A 20,000-nucleotide genomic window follows, 5' to 3' on the forward strand; every position below is an offset into this window, starting at 1 on the left:
CAACACGATCCCTCCATCAAATTGTGTTCCATGGATTGTTGTGACCATCATTGAATGTCTGGCCATAGTGATCCTGAATATAATCACTCTCATTGTATTTGCCACACAGCGATTTGTACACCGACGCGGCACCTACCTTATGATGCGAAATTTAGCCATAGCAGACCTGTTAGCAGGCGGGATCTCAGGTCCACTGCAGGTTGAACGATCTGGTAAAATGTGTGGAATGTGGGAGCCGAAAAGCGATGAGTGGTTAGTTGTTCTGCTGAAACAATCATTGTTACATTTGTTTTCAATGGCATCGCTTGCCATTTTAACTGCTATTTCATTAGAGCGAATGTATTCTATACTTTATCCTTTTAAACACCGTGTTATGAGGATAAGGGCGTATAAAATCATTATCTGTTCTACCTGGGGAATTGCTGGCGCCAGGGAAATGGTTCAGTTCGCATTATCTGAAGTCCTTGATAACAAAAATGTATTGATAGATACGATGCTGTATATACCGTATTATTGCATTTCTTTTTGCATTATTCTTGTATCTTACGTTATCATTTTTATTCAAGTGAAATGCATACCTTGTGTCAATGAAGGAGGCAATACCGCATCCGTCAAGGAAAGAAAGCTGACTTCCACTCTGTTTATAGCTACAATTTCATCTTTATTGAGCTTGCTCCCAGCTGCAGTTTACGTAACTACCAATTCGTATTTTCTGAAGTTTGAAGCGTCCAAGAAGGCTTCACATTTTCACATCCGATCGACCGTGGTCTTTCTTTTCTTGGCTAACTCCCTTGTTAATCCACTGATATATTCCATGCGGATGAAAGGGTTTCGAGTGGGTTCACTTTTATCGGCCTTTAAACGGTCGGGCGTTGATAATGCAATTCAACTTGACGCCATTCCACTAGACCCAAAGGCTCGAAACGATTGAAACCAATCAATGGCGGGTTACTTGCTCTCCCTATCCGACTTCAACAATAAGAAATGTTGTTTCTAAAGCCCGATTTACAATTGTAACGATGGCCTACCAAAATTACGGAAATCTCAGTCTTGAGTAAACACGCCGTATTCAATGTGCAGAAAATCTGTGAAAGAGCCATGAATTTTTGGAAGGAATTACTGCTTCCTCTGGAAGTCACGATCAGAGCTTCTTTGTGAGAAAAAAGCTCATCTTCAACCATCAACAACATAGCAAGAATCCGGGTCTCCATTTCTCACGGTAAAAGAACACTGAAGTCGAGTCCTATTGATATTCTAGTGTCAAGAGCCGTACTTTTTTCTCAGTACTGATAAAACTGTTTTTCAGACATAGCATGTGTATAAATCTTAGCGATGGTTCACATGTTCACAGTTCCGCTGTCATGCTGTAAGTTGTGAATTTTCAGTGTTTTACAGTGGAATGCATGTGCTAAACATGCATCGACAAAGCGAAACGAGAGAAAGTATAAAAAAAGCTTGTGTTAGTGCCCACATGACAAAACTATTTCTTATGTTGGTAAAAGCGAGCTGATACACATCTAGAAGTGCTGTAAAATTTCGCTTGGAAAAGAATTTGTTTACAGTGCAACGCACCTTAGCGTGGCCACCCAACAAACTTTTACATTTGACAAGTACGTGTAAATACGTCAACCCAACAACCCATGCAACGGTTTTCAACTTACAACTGCGCGAACTTTGCAAGGAAGCGTGACTGTCGGTCAAATTCACACACCCTGATTGGCGGACAATTTGTACAAAACTTAGGTGGCCACGGTAAGGTGCGTCTGACTGTAACACAAAGACACACTAAAACAAAGAATTGGACCACTTCCCTGTATTTCTTTCTAGATTCATCCAAGCATGACTGATGAATCCAAAATAATCGCTTCCGGTCATAGCAAAACAATGACAGAACCCGAAAAGATATTCCCAGAGCGAAGAAAATAACTGAGGGTCACGAACACTGTCGTCTAAAATATTACGGACAGGTTACGCTTGAATAAATATGGTTATTGACCAAGCTTGTTCGGTCAAGATGGCTGGATATTGGCCTCGTTATTATGCGATTATGCGTAATCTCGAGGCCAGATCTCCCAATTTCCAATGACAGAGTGAGATCTAGGTACGGTAGGTCTACTTCTTTCATGTGAATGGCTTTTGTGCCCTCGGGTACGTAATCGAAGAAAATTTTGCCTCCATGGTGGGTGTATTCTTATAATTCTATTGGGAACGAATTAAAGTAGAAACAGATATCCATGAATGTTTGGGAGGGTTTCTCTTATTTTTCACCATTATTAGGAATATTTGGCAGCAAAGAAGCACAAAATAAATGATTGGTCTGGCAAGACATTTGTCGGCAATACTCTATGCATAAATGTAAAGAGAACGTTTGCTACCTTTTAGTACAAAAATAAGTGTATCAGCGTTTTTCCAGTCCAGGTTGGAGCAACTGTTTAGTTCATTGTCTTTTCCTGGAAGCTATCAAATGTTTTTTATAACCTCATTGTTTACTGAATGATAAAAAGGTAAAACGTCACGAGCATATTTGTTCCTAATTAGCTTATTTTTCATAGTTATTTATCACCAAGGCCCGCACTCACAATGTAAATATAAGGTCTAATACAGTTAACGGTTGCATTGGTATGCTTAATTCGATATTTCTGTCACTGCAAAGGAAAAGAAATAAACAAACATTCACTAAAGTGTTCATGTGTCTTGCTGTAAAGACCATAGTTCATAGTCAACTAATTATACTTATGTAGGTCTACTTCTTCCATGTGAATGGCTTTTGTGCCCTCGGGTACGTAATCGAAGAAAATTTTGCCTGCATGGTGGGTGTTTAGCGAGCTCAAATTTAACACAGCGGTTCAGTGACTGATTGTCGCTTGCGAAGTTATTTGGCGGAATCGTGCTGGTTTTGCGGAGGTGATTCGTTGTCGTTGATGCAGACTTACTTTTGTTGCTGGATTAGGCGTGTTTTAAGTGTTGGTTATTGTATTAGCCGTTGAATTTGGACGAATTTTATTGTTCACCCTGGGAGAAAAGGTTCGAGGTAAGGTGGCGCATACGTATCCAGATAAAAGGGTATCATTGCTAATAGAGAGGCGGAAACAAAAAACCAAAAAACTATATGATACGATACCAAAACGAACTCCCAATTAATAAGATCGGGGCGGATACTGTTACGGCACCCGTGTGCCTTAGTTTTCTTTCGTAATATTTTAGTTATTTCCCTTTTTACCGCATTTATGTCACATGGCTTTTCCGCTAGCTATCATGTTACTCTAGCTTAAATATCGCACGCGCTTGTAAAATTTCATAAGGCTCACAGAAATTCGACGGGAACCACCAGTTATTGCTGTACTACTCAGAACCTTTCAGAGCGTTTGCCTACACGTCCTACTTGACAGGATCGCTGTAAGAGTTTACTCAATAAACCTGAGCCTTGTGGAACCTGTGAGTCACTAGTTGTTTTAGTTTCACGGATCTCTCCGCCACCGGAGCTGACGCCGCTAAAGTCGAATTTCTGTCCAAGAAGAAGAAGAGTCGAACCTCTGCTTCAAGTTCCGACAACTGGCACAAACCGCCTACCAAACCAGTCCAGTACCCTGGAAACAGTTGACTAGTCAAACCAATCAGGCAAGGAGCACAAGTAAGTCCGTTCCTTAGTAATTTTAAATTACTCCAAAATGATCCCGAGACTGGTAGAATCTTTTCGCAACCTCCACTTATTTCATTCAAACGCGACAAAAACGTAGGCAACTTTTTAGTTAGAAGCGCGCTCAAAACTAACGAGCAACCCGGCACTTTCAAATGCGCGCGCTCACGATGCAAAACTTGTCTTTTCATTGTTAACACTAACAAGATATCGGGACCTAAGCGATCTGTTAAGATCACCGATCGTTTCACATGTACCTCCGCAAATGTCATTTATTGCATAACCTGCACGTTATGCAATAAATTATACATTGGTGAGACAGGTAGACGGCTAGGTGACCGATTCCGCGAACACCTTCGCGATGTTGAGAAGAATGACAAGGATGCATCCAAGCCAGTCGCTCGCCATTTTAATCTGCCTAACCACTCCAAAAAACACATGGCTATCTGCGGCCTTTCCCTACATCTAGGTACGACGGAAAGCCGCAAGAATCTGGAACAAAAATTCATCTTTCAAATCGGCACCCTTAATCCTCACGGTATTAACGAACGCTTTTCATTTAACTAATATATTCCTATTTTTCACGTTGCCATGTTACCACTAATAGCGTAGCTCCTACTCTACTATAAAAACTACACGTAACCCATAATCCCTCGATTCGCTCTGACGAAGGGCTAACGCTCGAAACGTCAGCTTTTAGAATCTCTGTACGGTGGCCAATTTACATTATCAACTCCGTTGATAAAACCAAATTTTCGTTCCTTTCTTACTTACGCGTAATACGAAAAGAAGAAAGAAGAGCACGTGCTCGAGGAGGAAGCCAGGAAAAGAAGAACACTGATATGCCGGAAGCGACAAACAAAGGAGGAGTCGTCCACTTATCAAGTATTGAAAACTCGAATAGTTCTCGAGTTAGCTAACTATTTAGTATACAAACAGAGCCATTAACAAAAAAACAACTGAGTCTTTGCCTCATCACTTTCCGAATTTCCGGCCAAAAAAATTCGAACTATGAGCCAGTCACAAGACAAAGAAGAAACAAAACCAATCGTTTCGCCGGACGAAATCGCCCATACTGGTTTTGGCGAAATGTTCACCCAAGCCACCATCGAGCAACAAGAATTAACCCTAGAAAAAAGGAAAGCCGAAAATCCACTCGAAACACGAGCACGGACCTTGACCGAAAAGGGTTTTGAGTTCCGCTCCACAACGAAAGAAAAATCCGCAAAGACCGCAAACAAGCGCTTTCATGCAAACGTCACCGCATTCCACGCATTCGTGGCCGGCTGCCACAACCCCACGGAAATCGACGAAAGAACAAAGAAACTAATCACAATCGCCGATCAAACTAAACTCGAATTGGGCGCTTGGTTAGAGTTAGTTAAGCTTACCCCAGTAGAAGAGGGCGTCGCTGATCTAATCTCGACCGTTCAAGACGTCACTGAAGATTGCCAAAGAGCCGCATTTTACAAAATAAAATCAATCGAAAGGGAAGAGATCACATCCTTTAGATCGGGCTCGTCACGCAAGTCATCAAAAATGACATCTGCATCCGGTTCCCCTCGTCGTTCTTCAAAAGAAACTTTGATCGACGTAAAAGCAAAGCGCGCGGCATTGGAGCAAAAGATCAAATTTAGCGACGCGATCGACGAACAACAAAAGGTCTTAAACGAGTTAAAATTACAACAAGAATTGAGCGAAACCATAGCGGAAGAAACCGTTCGCGAAGAAGCATTACAAATGCATGAACTTCCATTCGAGCGTGACGACATGGGATTGCCAAAAGAAACACAAGAACAGTTGATTGATCGTTTTATGAACAATACGGAAGTCCCACCAAACCGCGATAAACAACTTATTGCAGCCAGTTATCGATACATCCTTTGCTCACACACAGAAGCAATCTTTTCCATCCTTGTACTCGCCCACAGGCCTAATACATCCGGTGAACAATCAAGCCGAAAAGAGAGAGCCACAAATAAACATAGCTAACTCTCTACAAAAAACCATTCCAGAACATCAATCTCCCCTCGACCTGGGAATAATGGGACATCAACCCAACTTCAACCCTTTGGCAGATGGCCTAGCAAATCCTTTCAACTACGAAGATTTTCCCAAAGCCTCCCAGCCTCCTGCCGCTCTCGCTAATGTGGCCATTCCAAGTACTAGTCACGCCTCCACACAGCACATCACGAACAGTCACACTGTTGTTTCAAAATCACCAACGGGCGCAAGCGCAGAACATCAATCTCCCCTCGACCTGGGAATAATGGGACATCAACCCAACTTCAACCCTTTGGCAGATGGCCTAGCAAATCCTCTCAACTACGAAGATTTTCCCAAAGCCTCCCAGCCTCCTGCCGCTCTCGCTAATGTGGCCATTCCAAGTACTAGTCACGCCTCCACACAGCACATCACGAACAGTCACACTGTTGTTTCAAAATCACTAACGGGCGCAGGCGCACCCTTCAGATCGCTTCCCTCCGGAACCATAAATGCAAGCGTGATGTCACATTATCCTACATATGCAATTAGCAGCGTACAACACATGAGCCCGAAAACCTTTCAGTTACACAAAGAAGGCGATACACTCACTCCTCAGAGTTCTCCACCTACTGTGTACCACGATATAAGACCAAGTCCTTCTACCCAGCGTCTCGACCACCCGGGTAACCAAGCTCGTCCAAGATCCGATAACGTCTCTCAAATCACAGAGGCCTTGGCTAAGGTCACCCAGTTGCAAAGACTCCCACAAGCCAAACCGGACGTCTTCACAGGAGAAGAAACCGACACAAGATTCTTTATCTGGGAGACCGCCTTCGACGCTCTGATTGATTCCGCACCGGTCAGCACACAGCAAAAGCTTTACCTTCTCTTCCAGCACTTAGACGGAAAAGCAAAGAAGGTCGTTGAACAACTTCAATACATGGTCGGCGCAAGCCCTGAAATTGCCTACAATGAAGCCCGGAAGAAACTTAAACAGCGTTTCGGTCGCAGCGCCATTGTGGCCACAGACTTCGAGAACAAACTAGCTAATTGGCCGAAAATCGCTAACAATGATGCGCAAGGCCTTAGAGACTTCAGTGATTTTCTACAGCAAGTAGACATAGCCAAAACGCATCTATCAAGTCTGCAAATCTTCGAATATCCTTCCAAGATACAAGCATTGGTTACGAAACTCCCCAGCTGGTTCTTGACCAAATGGTCTTCAAGGGTCCAAACGCTTCAACAAGAGAAAGGTTGCGACGCATTCCCAACCTTCGCAGAATTCGTCGCAGAGGTAACCTTTCACGCCGATCGCATGAACATCCCTCAGGTTTACCAAAATTCACCTAAAGTACTCAGACCGACTTTTAGTGGCAGATCTTCACCACCCGATCCTCCACATCGCAGGAAACCGCCCTACTCTACAATAATGGCGTCGAAAACAGGTGGCGAAAGCAAACCCTTACACTCAGACTCAAAGCGAGAGTCTTTGGGGCCGAAGCCTTCAATTCAAGAATCTTCCACAGCAGATAAGCTCTGTCTGTTTCATCAAACAAAGACACACACCCTGAGCGAGTGTAACAAGTCCGAGAGTTAACCTTCGACGAACGAAAAGACTTCTTCAAGAAAAAGAAACTTTGCTTTAAATGTATGAGCGTCAAACATAGCGCCGAAAACTGCGATCAAGCTCCACCAGAATGCAGCATCTGTCACAAGAGGCATTTAACTGCTTTAAAGATCAAGCCAGCCCTTCAACGCCAAGACATTCCTCAAACCAATCACACCTCTACAGCTTGCACGCAAGTCTGCGGGGAGGAGGAAACCGGAAGGTCGTGTGCAAGAATCGTCTTGGTTAACGCATCTCACCAGTCTAACCCAGCTAAAAAACTGACAACCTATGCGGTGTTGGACGATCAGTCCACTGACGTGTTCATCTCAGACGCCCTCCTACACAACCTCGGAATAAGTGCCCCAGAGGTCGACTTACAAGTTAACACGATCGTTGGCTCCAACACCATCCGAACGAAGAAAGTTACCGGCATCTTCATCCAAAAAAATGGCGATCGGAAAAATGGCGATCAGAGTTTCCACTCCTCGAGAAATTCACGTTCCCCCGGTGTCTAAAGCCCACCGATTTTGGTGATCCAGTTCAGACAGAACTCCACAGTTTCTCCGATGCAAGTGACAACGGCATCGGTCAAATCTCATACTTACGCATGGCCAACCACAGAGACGAAGTTCATGTCAGTTACCTCTTAGAGAAGTCTAGAGTCGCCCCCTTGAAACCAATATCAATTCCTCGCCTTGAGTTAACAGCCGCAGTCATCTCCGTTAATGTAGTTTCAATGCTCAAGAGTGAACTTGATATCGAAGACATCCCTTGCTACTATTACACCGACTCCGAGATCGTGATAGGATGTATCAACAACGATGCACGACGCTTCCACGTGTACGTTGGCAACCGTGTACAACATATCCGAGATCGCAGCTCTCCGGGAGACTGGTTTCATGTTCCAGGAAAAGAAAATCCCACCGAGGAAGCCTCACGCGGCCTAACTGCCAAGGAACTGTTACAAAGCGACCGCTGGTTCACCGGACCAAAGTTTTTATGGCAACAAGACCCTCTCCCACAGCAGTCTCATCCTGTCTATACTTTACTACTGTCAGACGCTGAAGTCAGAAAGGATTCAGCATCCACATTCACAACCGAGATCAATGAAGTCGAGACTCGACCAGTTTCCCCTGGGATACTAGAGCTACAACGCTTCAATCACTTCTCTTCGTTTAACCGTCTTAAACGATGCATTGTTCGCATACAGAGAGCGATTGAAAAGACACGCCTGGAGAAGAAGCACAACTGGCGTCCACAAAAGGGACCCCCATTGGTAGCAGAGCTATCCAAAGCCGAAAATTTCATCCTTAGATCACTCCAACATCACCAATTCCAGTCGGAAATAAAGATTCTAAGTAAGCTTGATGGCAACGATGATCATTTCAAAGATTCGCAAAACGCACGGAAAAGAAACAACACCGTTAAGCCGATCAGTAACCTCTACAAGCTAGACCCATTTCTCGATGAAGAAGGCCTGCTTAGAGTTGGAGGACGTCTCAAGAATTCGACCTCTCCGTACAAAATCAAGCACCACCTTATCATGCCTAAAACCAGCCACGTGACTGTTCTTCTCATACGCCAGTTTCATCACGGGAAGCAGCATCACCAAGGTTATGGCATGACTCACAATGCTATCCGCCAAGCTGGATACTACATCATTAACGGCCGTTCAATGATCTCCCACATCATCGCTAAATGTGTTACTTGTCGCAAGTTAAGAGGCCGCACCCAAGACCAGAAGATGTCAGATCTACCCCCTGAACGACTTACGCCATCTCCTCCGTTCACCTATACTGGAATGGACGTATTCGGGCCCTTCTACATTAAAGAAGGACGAAAAGAGTTGAAGCGATGGGGTCTAATATTCACCTGCCTAGCCTCACGCGCTATTCACTTGGAGACATTGAACACCATGACAACAGATTCATTTCTCAACAGCCTCAGACGCTTCATCAGCCGCAGAGGAAAAGTTCGCCAGCTTAGATCCGATCAAGGTTCTAACTTTGTCGGCGCAAAGAATGAGCTGAGTAATGCACTCAAGGAACTAGACCAGACCCCTGTCAGAGAATACTTAACTGCGCAAGACTGCGACTGGATAGAGTTCAGCCTTAACGTTCCTCACGCTTCTCACATGGGTGGTGTTTGGGAACGTCAAATACGAACAACAAGGTCAGTTCTGTCATCACTGCTGTTGGACCATGGTACCCAACTTGACGACGAAGCACTTCGTACCCTCATGACCGAAGCCGAGAGTATCGTCAACTGCCGTCCTCTAACAGTAGAAAACCTAACAGACCCACTCGGGTCGGAACCACTGACACCTAACCATCTCCTCACCCTCAAGACTCAAGTTGTACTAGCTCCCCCTGGTAAATTCGAGTCACCCGATTTGTACTCTCGGAAGAGATGGAGAAGAGTCCAGTACCTAGCTAACCAATTCTGGCTGCGCTGGCAAAAAGAGTATTGCACCCTCCTCCAGAAACGTCAAAAATGGCCAACAACAAAAACATCTATTATGGTCGGAGACGTCGTACTAGCATGCGATGGCGAATCTCCAAGAAATCAGTGGCTCCTTGCAGTAGTAACCAAAGTACTTCCAAGCCAAGACAACCTTGTCCGTAAAGTTCAAATAATGACCGCCAAGGACGGAGAAAAGAAGTTTTTTCAAAGACCAGTGCACAAACTCGTGTTAATCTTACCTAAAGAGGACAATAAGAACTGAGTAGTCTCTAGTTACCTTTCTATTATCAGTTTTCGGTACTCTAGTAGTCATTCGCCTTTTTGTCGAGATTTTTAATATAGTTTCGTTTCCCCCTTTAGTAATTAGGTTTTCAGTAAATGAAGGGCATTTAGGGAAGCAGTGTTACGGCACCCGTGTGCCTTAGTTGTCTTTCGTAATATTTTAGTTATTTCCCTTTTTACCGCATTTATGTCACATGGCTTTTCCGCTAGCTATCACGTTACTCTAGCTTAAATATCGCACGCGCTTGTAAAATTTCATAAGGCTCACAGAAATTCGACGGGAACCACCAGTTATTGCTGTACTACTCAGAACCTTTCAGAGCGTTTGCCTACACGTCCTACTTGACAGGATCGCTGTAAGAGTTTACTCAATAAACCTGAGCCTTGTGGAACCTGTGAGTCATTGATCGTTTTAGTTTCACGGATCTCTCCGCCACCGGAGCTGACACCGCTATAGATACCGTCGAAAGGGATAACCTCTGGTATCTCTCCTTTTCATTGAATTAAAATGAAAAAAAGTTTCGTTTCTTTCTTCTTAAATCCAAAAAAAAAAAAATTGTATTCTAGCCAAAAACCAAAAATCAATCGCCAAAGGAGGGAAAACCGAGACTAAACTGTTCGAAAAAATATCGCAAACCACAAAACCGAAAAGCACAACGCCCTTCTCTCTAGTAATTGCTTTGAGCTATTTCGTAAATCCAAGGCGAAATAAAATACGAAGCTCTGCGTGACGAATACACAAAAAGAACACCTCGGTTTTATTGGTTCATTTTTATCCAAATTTGGTGCGCGATAGCTCACTTTGTTCTGTGGCTTTTTCTCTCTCCGCAACCCATTTAGCATGTTACTTTCACCTGCACACTTTAATGCAGGTTTACTAGAGGAAACGTTTCATTACCACATTTCGTTAGAAATTCATCTCAGTTAAATCGTTCCTCACGATGTAACGCGTGTTAAAAAGCCGCAAAGTAAGACATCAAATATGTGTTGCTCGTTCGCACGAAAACTCGTCGTCTTCATGACAAACACAATATGCAAAGTTAAGCCTGAAATTAAGGTAGCTTACTACAGTTTTCCAAAGAAAAGGACAAGATTTTGAAATCTGTGAAATTAAAACAACGGGATGTCTCTTCTGAAGTGTTAGTCACTGCAATTGATGTAAAATGTAATTATACCTAACAAATAAATGAAAATCAGGGGAAAATGCACAATATATAGTGACCGAGCTCCTGAAGGGGGCGATTGAAAACTAGACATTTCAAAGGTCTTTTTCTCAAAACCTAGCCGTACGACGAGGGTTAAAATTTTCCGAATTAGTAAACAACATGAAGACGAAACCGTCAACATTTTTAAAGATCTATCAGACAGTTTTTCATTTATCAAAACAGACGATGTTTTTGCCGTTTGCGAAAAACCTGTATGACAGATTTAACCGTCTATTTCTATACATGATTATTTTTTCCTCGATAAGGAAATCTTGAAATTTTAAGGTGGGGTCGTGCAGCTATTTTTTTTGAGAAAAAGGCCTTTGAAGAGTCTAAAGTGATTACACTGTAACGTAAAGTGCTAGGTTTTTACCCCATATGAACCACGTGAGCGTTAGCCCTACTAATGGAAATGGGACCACACAAGGACAGAGAAAAACTCTGACTAGGGTGGGAATTGAACCCATGACCTTGGGGTTAGATCACCGCTGCTCTACCGACTAAGCTACGGGAGCAGACCGTGGGAACTGAAGATGTTAAAGTCACGGCAATGAACATGTAAAATATAAGTGCTACACGGCCCACGTTTGCAAAAAACGTAATCCTTCCTTGTACTTGTACATATTCATTGCCGTGACTTTAACATCTTCAGTTCCCACGGCCTGCTCGCGTCTGACCTTGTAGCTCTGTCGGTAGAGCAGCGGTGATCTAACCCGAAGGCTGTGGGTTCAATTCCCACCCTGGTCAGAGTTGTGCTGTCCTTGTGTGGGCCCATTTCCGGATCCATCAGTGGGGCTAACGCTCACATGGTTCATATGGGGTAGAAACCTAGCACTTCACATTACACTCTGATCAGTTAAGTCTTTGAAAAGTCTAGTTTCGTTCCCCCTCCAGGAGCTCGGTCACGTTATTTCGCACGCTAAAAAATGCGAACTAAACAAGCTACAGACTTTGTTAGCCTGATTTATGCAAAACAAATATTCTGCCGCAAAAGTAAATAAATATTGATACACAGTTTTCAAGAAGAGATCTTACTTTAATCTGTCGAAACATGACATTCATCACACCAATGCGGCAGTTTGTCTGGACAGAGTGGAATGTTTTGCACATAAAAAAAAAAAAAGAAGGAAGAAAGTTAAAACGTCACAGTGGCTGTAAATCGTGAGTACACTGTGTAGAGTATGTGCACGGCGGCCATGTTGTAGGACCAAAACAATTAAAGATATTTGCATAAAAATAACATTTATTCCCTAAAGGAATATCATTCTTTTGTTTCGGTCCTCCAATATGGCCGCCGTGCACATCCTCTATAAGAAGCCTGTGTTTCCGTAGGGTCCAAGTGTCGATCGAGAATAAAACTTGTCATCAGCAACAGTATTTGCGACCAGAAAACAACACAAATAATGTGCCGTGAATATAAAAAGTTAAAATTTGCGAAAAACATTTTGGGAGATTTTTGCAACGTTCAGTTTTTAGCAGCCCCCTGTGATCAAGTTACCTTGCGTGTTACCAACAACTCGCCAACAAAGAATACATCTGTGACAAAATGGCAAGAGACCGGGGTTTTTTTTTTTTTTTCTTTAAGGTGTTATAAAGTTTGACAAGAAATGTGCGAATTCAACTCAAAGATCACAATCGTCCAATTCTTGAGGTTGACCTTGGTACCTGCAAAGTCAAAACTTCACTCTCCTAGACGAAATTATTTACCACCAGGTAAATTTTATCGTTTTGGAAATAGAAGCTGCTTTGTTGTTTTCATCAGCGTCCCAAATTCTTGCCCATTCTGGGGCTCATTTATTGAAATTCAAGCATGCTTCCAACAGATCTGTTTATTTTCGAGATTCATGCAGCGGACCTATGGCTGCCACGAACTTATAGTATGTAGTAAACGTACTACAAAAAAAAAAAAAGGGTATCTTTACATGGCCAAATTGCACTGTAACGATTATTTGACACCGCTTGGAAAACAAAGCCATCGAAATTTGAAATCACTAACCCACCCAAAAAGCAACACCCCAGGTACAAGTGGACGGAAAAGATGAAGATGAAGGGTTGAACCCGTCCAACACCACCCCTCTTAATGTCAAGAAATAAATTAATTGAACACAATCTATCTCTAGTAAAAAGCGCTTCGAGTCGCGAGCTGGAATTTTCCTCGCAGTCTATCGGCCTCTAATTGTCTGAAGTACGCAGAATCTTCGTCACGTTGTAAAGTTTCTTGAAATTCCTTAACGTCGCGCTCCAGTTTGCAACGTAACTCCTTTCGCATTTGCAGCACCACCTAAGTACAGAAAATTGAAGAATAAATGGAAAGTAAATTAACGACAGATTCACATTAGCGTTAACTTTCTTTTTCATCGAGAACGCACCTGACGTCCCACATTTCTCTTCTCAGGTACCTTTCTTAATATTTGCGTTCGACGAAGGAGACCACACCCTAATCGTGTCAGTCCCGCATGATGTCTCTCCGTTATCGATCGTGGTGCCATGCGATTTCAGCGTTTGGACGCCATCTTGGACTGCCTGCCTGGCGCAAATGGCCTCGATCTTACGAGATATTGTAGTTTGCACATTTTCTCGTAATTTTAAAATCTTACCTTTTCCTGAGCTTTCTCTCGCACTTCCATTTCGAATCTCTCTCTGGCAATTCCCTCCGCCAGCAAAGCAAACTGATCACGATAGCTAATATGCATCAAGGAAAATAGAATGATGAATTTGGTAACAGGGATTTTTAAAGACGGGACAAATGAAAAAAGGTATATATACGAATATTTGTGACTAGATAAGAAGCTTTTTTGTGATTTTCTAACGTCGACTTACTCTTGATTTTTGAATAAGCGTCACGTCTCGAAAACTGGCTATTTTGAAAGCAAGCGTTGCCAATGCAGGCATCCTTTGAGTACGTACGTCGTTTTGGTTTACCTAGGTAACTTTCATAAACACACAAAATGAGCAACTTTAACAAGTATCTGAACAAACCATCGCTTAAAAAGTAAATTTTCGGAAAAACGAAATCGCACGTCATATGTGAAAGGATACAAATTTTCCAGTGATTCGATTTCGTTTTGCTGCTTCTCAGCCAGGGCTTCTCGCTTTTCTTTAGCGTACTCTCTGAGTTCTCGTATGCGTTGTTTTTGAATATCCAAACCATCCTGAAACAACTTTTTGAAGATCTATCATAAAAAAAATAAATCCTGAATGATGAATAATTTCATGAGCACGATTATAAAGTGCTACTATAATAAAAAAAATCATTTTCTTTTTTCGCTTCAGAGTTTGAAAGTGTGCTCGCTTAACACCTGACTGGTAAAATTTTGAGCTTTGATTTTTATTCAAAGGCCGTTTACTTTGAGTGTAAGTTTTGGATTTCACGGTCCGCCATTACTCACGTTCAAAACTGACCGATTGGACCTCAGACGGTTGGATCCAGGGAAAAGTGACGTCAGAGGCTCACTAGCTTAAAATTTCAGCGTGTGAACGCAGCTTATTATATATCCAAAGCGTGAGTTTAAAAGTCTGAAAGCCCAAAACCCCCGTGCTGCATATTAATTCTGCGGCGTACACACGTATTGCATTCTTAAACTAGTGAGCCTTTGACGTCATTTTCTCCTCGATCCAGCTCTCTCAAGAACATAATGTTAGTAATGGCAGACCATTAAATAGGAAAATTACAGTTAAAATAAAGAGGTGTCTTTTTGAAATCAAGGCTTAAAACGTGGGTCACTTAGTGTTTTGTTAACATAGTTTCCCTCTCATGATGACCTTTTCAATTATAAACTGTCATTGATGAATAGTTGCCTCGTCTAAACGTCCACATATCTACATCTACATTCACAACTTGCAAGATCTTGAGTAAGGACATTTCACGTCTCACATGACAATAACAAAAACTTACATTGATCCCTTTCGCGCAATCACTCGCTTGCATTCACAGTGTTTATTTGGGCTTTTATTAGCTAACATTTCTATTCAACATACATGTATACGTCGTCCATTTTTAAATTTTACACCTTGCCGGCTTAAAGACAGTAAAAAGTTCATCTCTTTAATCAATACTGATCGCCATCTACACAATTATCAAAGCTGATCGGCTTGCTTATGTGTCGGCCCGCATTTTGCTAGAACACTGTCCTGGAACATTTCAGAATGTACAACTTACATCTTTACTGATGTAAAGAAATCAATGATCTAAGCAATCCGTGTTTTACTGCCGTTATATTTTGATAGCAAACAACCGACTTCTGCTTTCCATGGCGCTACGAATGTTACAAGGTTTACATTTATCCTTTTACACTTTTTGACCTCCGTGGGTCGATTCATTTAATCCGTGGTTGACAAAAGCGAAGAAAGATAAATAATGAACTTGTCTCGTACCTCATCGCGGCTAAGTTTTATTTGACGACATCCAACTTAAGTCTTCTTTGCGAGTTGTACGCGATGCAAAGCAAGGGATTTAATGACTGCTCTTAACTTTTTCCAGACTTATGACGTAATGACCACACGTGACCACAACGAAAACGTTTTCAAAATGGTCGCCAAACGATCGTGGAAAAAAATTCCTATTTTATTCAAACTTTTGCCAAAAAGCGAGTGATTGTACTAAGAGCTAATCAAATCGACGATAAAAAATATACGAATTTTTCCGTCAGTTGCCCTTTAAAGCGCCCCTAACCCTACAATTTGTTTTCCTTTTTGTTGGTAGATTTTCATATCTTTCGAGAACTTATTTTCGGAGTTTTTTTTTTTAAATATTGGATCCTGATTTTTTCCCCGAGCCCTTGAAGTTGGTGAAATTTTTAATTTTCTGCGCGCTATAAGCCCTCCTGGACAAATTTATGTCTCGTGGGCCCATTAGGAACGAGCCAATGAGAAGCGTCCGATATTTGACACTTTTAAGCTGTGACGTAAGAAAAGGACACTATTCCCTGGCATGAAGCGTTGAAAGCTTGCACGATGTTCTTTCCTTACGTCACGCTCGATATATCGCGAACGATAGGTGAAAAAATAGACTTTTATATATTATTGCTCGTAAAAAAATCAGGATTCAAAATTTTAAACAAATTTTTCGGAAAATGAGTTTTTGAAAGAAAGAGGGGCACTTTAAATGATAAGTGCACTGCTCAAATGTTGGCACGAAGATTACCAAGATGCACAACTTACCAAAACCAACCAACCAACCAACCAACAAACAAACAACTGACAAAACAAAACAAAATGCCAATGACAAAGCCACAGATTATCATCGCGCGACAACTTTGCAGAACTGTACAGGCTGTGCTAATCTTCAATAAGCCTAATTTATCGCCAACTTTATGGTATCCAAAAATGTGACATAACCAGTCCAACATTATATACTCAGTTTTTGTCACCTGTTCTTCCCTTGTACGCCGTTTCAACATCCGAGCACGCATGCGAAGTTCATATTCATCATAGTAGCGTCGCGCACGCGCAGATACTTGTCGTTTTTCTCTGAGTTTTGCTCTCACTGTCCGCTGCTGCTGTTGCTGCTCCTGCTTCTCACGCTGACACCAAGAAATAATGTCACAAATGAGTATATATTAAATTAGGGGATAACGCCGAAGACGCGCTCTGATTAGCTACTCAAAGTCCGAATATCCTTTGTTAGTATAATAGACCTTATTCACGATGGCCACCATGTTGGATTTGCTATTATCATGCAAATTAGTTACACACTTCTGAGGGGGCAAACAACACGAGTTCGAGAGGTTATAACGAACATAGTAGCCGCACAAATGATTTGTTTCACGTTCATTGAATGTTTATCACCTAAGTGGTGAAATAGAATGATTACACAAGGTACTTAGATGTTTTTTTAGTAACCCCGAAAAATGAGCAGATAACGAAGTAGAAAGTCAAAATGTCAAAATTCTAAATTCTAAAATGTACTTTAAGCAATGTTATTTCAATATTTCGACGAGCCGATTTTCCGCAATTTGCCTTTTTTCCACTGTTTGCCCCTCAGCATAACACATGGCTAATTTGCATGACAATTTGAAAACCAACATGGCGGCTATCGTGAATAAGGCCTATTACATAGGTGATTACTAAAAATTCTCTGCGCTGATTGGTTGCACTTAAGGTGATTATTACGCGATAATCACCTGAGCGGCTTTTTGAAAATGGCCGCCAGCCGTTTTGTGGAGGTGACAGACGAAAAAAATTAATTGTTTTAAAGAAAATGCGTTTTTCACAAATAATCACCTATGTAATTATACTACAACAATTGGCCATTCGTGAGTTCATGTCTGCCTCCTCTTCAAAGCGAGTCTAAGTGCGACGTTTTTCTTATAAAAATTAGTTTTCATTCTTATGTAAAGCTTTGAAGAGGAGGCAGACATGAACTCGTAAATGGCCTATTATTCGCCTCAGGCTTAGTGAATAAAACCTCGACTTGCTCTCGGTTTTTATTCACCTCACATTCGCCCAATAATTGTTAATTAGTATATACTAAAACAGTGAATAGCGCACAAGGCGCGCTCTGATTGGCTACTCAAACTACGAATATCCTTTGTTATTCACCTCCCAGAAACTCGCGCGAAATTTGCGCCAGAAAATGTTGCAATCGTTGCAGGAATAAATGAGTTAACATCATCTTCTTGTGCTATATTATTTCACTGTATTATTATGCACTAAAACAACCGTATTCACCTCAGTGTCGGTGGCTAGTGGTGGATATTTACCTCACAGCTTCGTGGCTCGGTAAATACTTCAACTAGCCACCTCCACTTCGACGAATAGTTGTTGCATTAATTTTCGCGCGATTTATTGGCTACATTACGTCACGTGGTGTAATATCACGGAAAAACCCCCGTCTGCGTCGACACTTGTGGCGCGCTCACGAAACCAGTGGGACACAGCCAGCGGAAAAAAAAGACAGCATGAGTCTTTACTCTTTACCTTTATTTTACACGGAAGAAAAACAAACTTGTTTTGCAGAGTCTAGTGATCGTGACATTAAAAAGCTTGTCGCAAATGCTGTTCCGGAAAGTACAAAAAAAGTCAACGAAATATTCTGTCAACGTCTTTAAAAGGGAAGAAACTTTGAATAGACCTTCAGATCTAGTAGGCCTATGCAAAATTAGCAGAGTCATTCTGTAGAATAGAGAATTAATACTGTGTTTACTAACTATAAAATAAACTAACCATTCTCGTCTAAGATTTGCAACAGTCCACCTTCGACGTGAATCTTTCAAAAGACCACTTCACGAATAATTAGAAAATTAAACAAGGCTTACCTATAAGGTGAAGTTTGATTGGAATTCTATGAGTTCTATGGTCAGGAACGTAGACGTTACGTGAGATAGAGCGCGCGAAACCAGAGCTTTCAGTCTTTAAAGGAGAGATTGTGAATTGCCACACAAGGTTATTTAAAAGTTTATTAATTTTGAAAACCCCTAATTACAAAAAAGAAATATTAATTACGTACACAACTTGCATTTAGCAAGAGATAATCGAGGTGAGTTATACCTACATAACGTGAGGTCGGGTGGGTGAACTCTCGCTTATAATGCGTTTATAGGGTGAGGTCGTGACTTCTACGTTCCTGACTAATGACTCATAGAATTCCAATCAAACTTCACCTTACAGGTAAGCCTCGTTTAATTTTCTAATTCTATTTCGTCATTGGTCTACATCACTACGAAGTCACGTGATTCTTTAAAGCAGTGTGGCAATGAAACAATTGTAAGCCAAAATATAACATTTTATTGAGGAAAACTGTGGGATACAAATTATTCCCCAAATTCTCACTACAACTTACGGGTTCGTTGTAAAACGTCCGAAAAGTAGACTCCCTTGCCCATCCTGCAGCCTTCATAATAGTGTACAATGACGTGTTGTTAGCATACGGTTTAAGCCACAAATGATCCTCACCATTATGGCCACCTTCTGTTTCTTAAAGTGCTACAATGATCAAATTTTTACCCCTTGATTTTTTAGGTTAATCGCATAGAATTCTACGAAAGATTTAAGACGCCGTTCACCGTTTACAAATATCTGCATTGGTTCCGGAGATATTGAAGTTTGAAAATTGACTAAAATATGCAAATGAGATGACTGATGATGTCATACATACACTCAACCAAATAATACATCAAGTATATAAATAGCGCTATCTTCGTCAATTTGCAGCAGAAACCATTGAAACTTGGTAGGCTAATAGTTCCAAATGCAACACACCCACAGCCACAACAATTTCCGTTACCATGGTAACCTACTCTTTTCCAGTCCCTCCAGCCTAATTTCAATATTTTAGTGGTTCTAAGCTTGGAAGACATTAAAGAAGGCCATGAACTCAACCTAACGTATTTAAATGCTCCCTAGATCATGCAGATGACGCACCATTGGCAATAAACAGTATAGAATCCTTCAAGTGGTCAGAAAAGCCTTTTATATCGTGGAGGTCTGGAACCCAGTATGTTACCATGATAACCAAAATTGTAAGATCATATTGCAGAGCACTTCTAGTAGAACCTCACTGTAAAAAATCAAACATATCTGGTAAAAACTGACTGAGATATCCTCTTTTATCATATTTGATCAAAAATTGGTTGAGTGTATGACGTCATCAGTTGGCTAATTTGCATATTTTAAAAACTTGAATATCTCTGGAAAAAAAAGAGATATTTGAAAACAGTAAACAGCATTTTTATCCTTATGCAGCCTACATGTTTATGTCTTAAAATCGCTTAGATTTAAAAGATGCGATTTTCGTCATAGTAGCACTTTAAGGTATTGTTTAAGGCATCTTACAACACATAAGGCACTATCTGGAGAGCAGGTTTTAAAAACTAGTGGT

The 20,000-nt window shown here is 41.5% G+C and overlaps 3 protein-coding genes and 1 pseudogene across 9 annotated transcripts in view; 3 read left to right on the top strand and 1 right to left on the bottom strand.

The window, feature by feature from the left end:
• The window catches only part of LOC138060599 (adipokinetic hormone/corazonin-related peptide receptor variant I-like), a 198,838-nt gene extending 196,157 nt beyond the window's left edge, over window positions 1–2,681 (top strand). For all 7 annotated transcript variants that reach the window (XM_068906443.1, XM_068906445.1, XM_068906439.1 and 4 more), the window contains one exon: window positions 1–2,681. This exon is cut by the window's left edge and continues 40 nt beyond it. In XM_068906443.1, coding sequence (XP_068762544.1) covers window positions 1–931 — 931 coding nt within the window. In that variant the 3' untranslated portion in view covers window positions 932–2,681.
• A 1,967-nt stretch (window positions 2,682–4,648) lies between these two features.
• Window positions 4,649–7,766, top strand: LOC138013767 (uncharacterized; annotated as a pseudogene).
• A 73-nt stretch (window positions 7,767–7,839) lies between these two features.
• Window positions 7,840–9,957, top strand: LOC138013768 (uncharacterized). Its single transcript, XM_068860839.1, has one exon. The coding sequence runs from the start codon at window positions 7,840–7,842 to the stop codon at window positions 9,955–9,957; it is 2,118 nt and encodes a 705-aa protein (XP_068716940.1).
• A 2,242-nt stretch (window positions 9,958–12,199) lies between these two features.
• LOC138060048 (centrosomal protein of 95 kDa-like) overlaps window positions 12,200–20,000 on the bottom strand; it is a 70,679-nt gene continuing 62,878 nt past the window's right edge. Inside the window, exons 18-21 of the mRNA XM_068905731.1 lie at window positions 16,552–16,704; window positions 14,222–14,355; window positions 13,780–13,864; window positions 12,200–13,463 (exon numbers count right to left, since the gene is read on the bottom strand). Coding sequence (XP_068761832.1) covers window positions 13,299–13,463; window positions 13,780–13,864; window positions 14,222–14,355; window positions 16,552–16,704 — 537 coding nt within the window. The 3' untranslated portion in view covers window positions 12,200–13,298. The remainder of the gene's footprint in view (window positions 13,464–13,779; window positions 13,865–14,221; window positions 14,356–16,551; window positions 16,705–20,000) is intronic.

Source organism: Montipora capricornis, chromosome 8, assembly GCF_036669925.1.
Source record: "Montipora capricornis isolate CH-2021 chromosome 8, ASM3666992v2, whole genome shotgun sequence".
NCBI classification, from domain to species: Eukaryota; Metazoa; Cnidaria; class Anthozoa; order Scleractinia; family Acroporidae; genus Montipora; species Montipora capricornis.

Coding starts and splice junctions, on each gene's coding strand:
- LOC138013768 (XM_068860839.1), top strand. CDS start 7,840: ATGGCCAACCACAGAGACGAAGTTCATGTCAGTTACCTCTTAGAGAAG.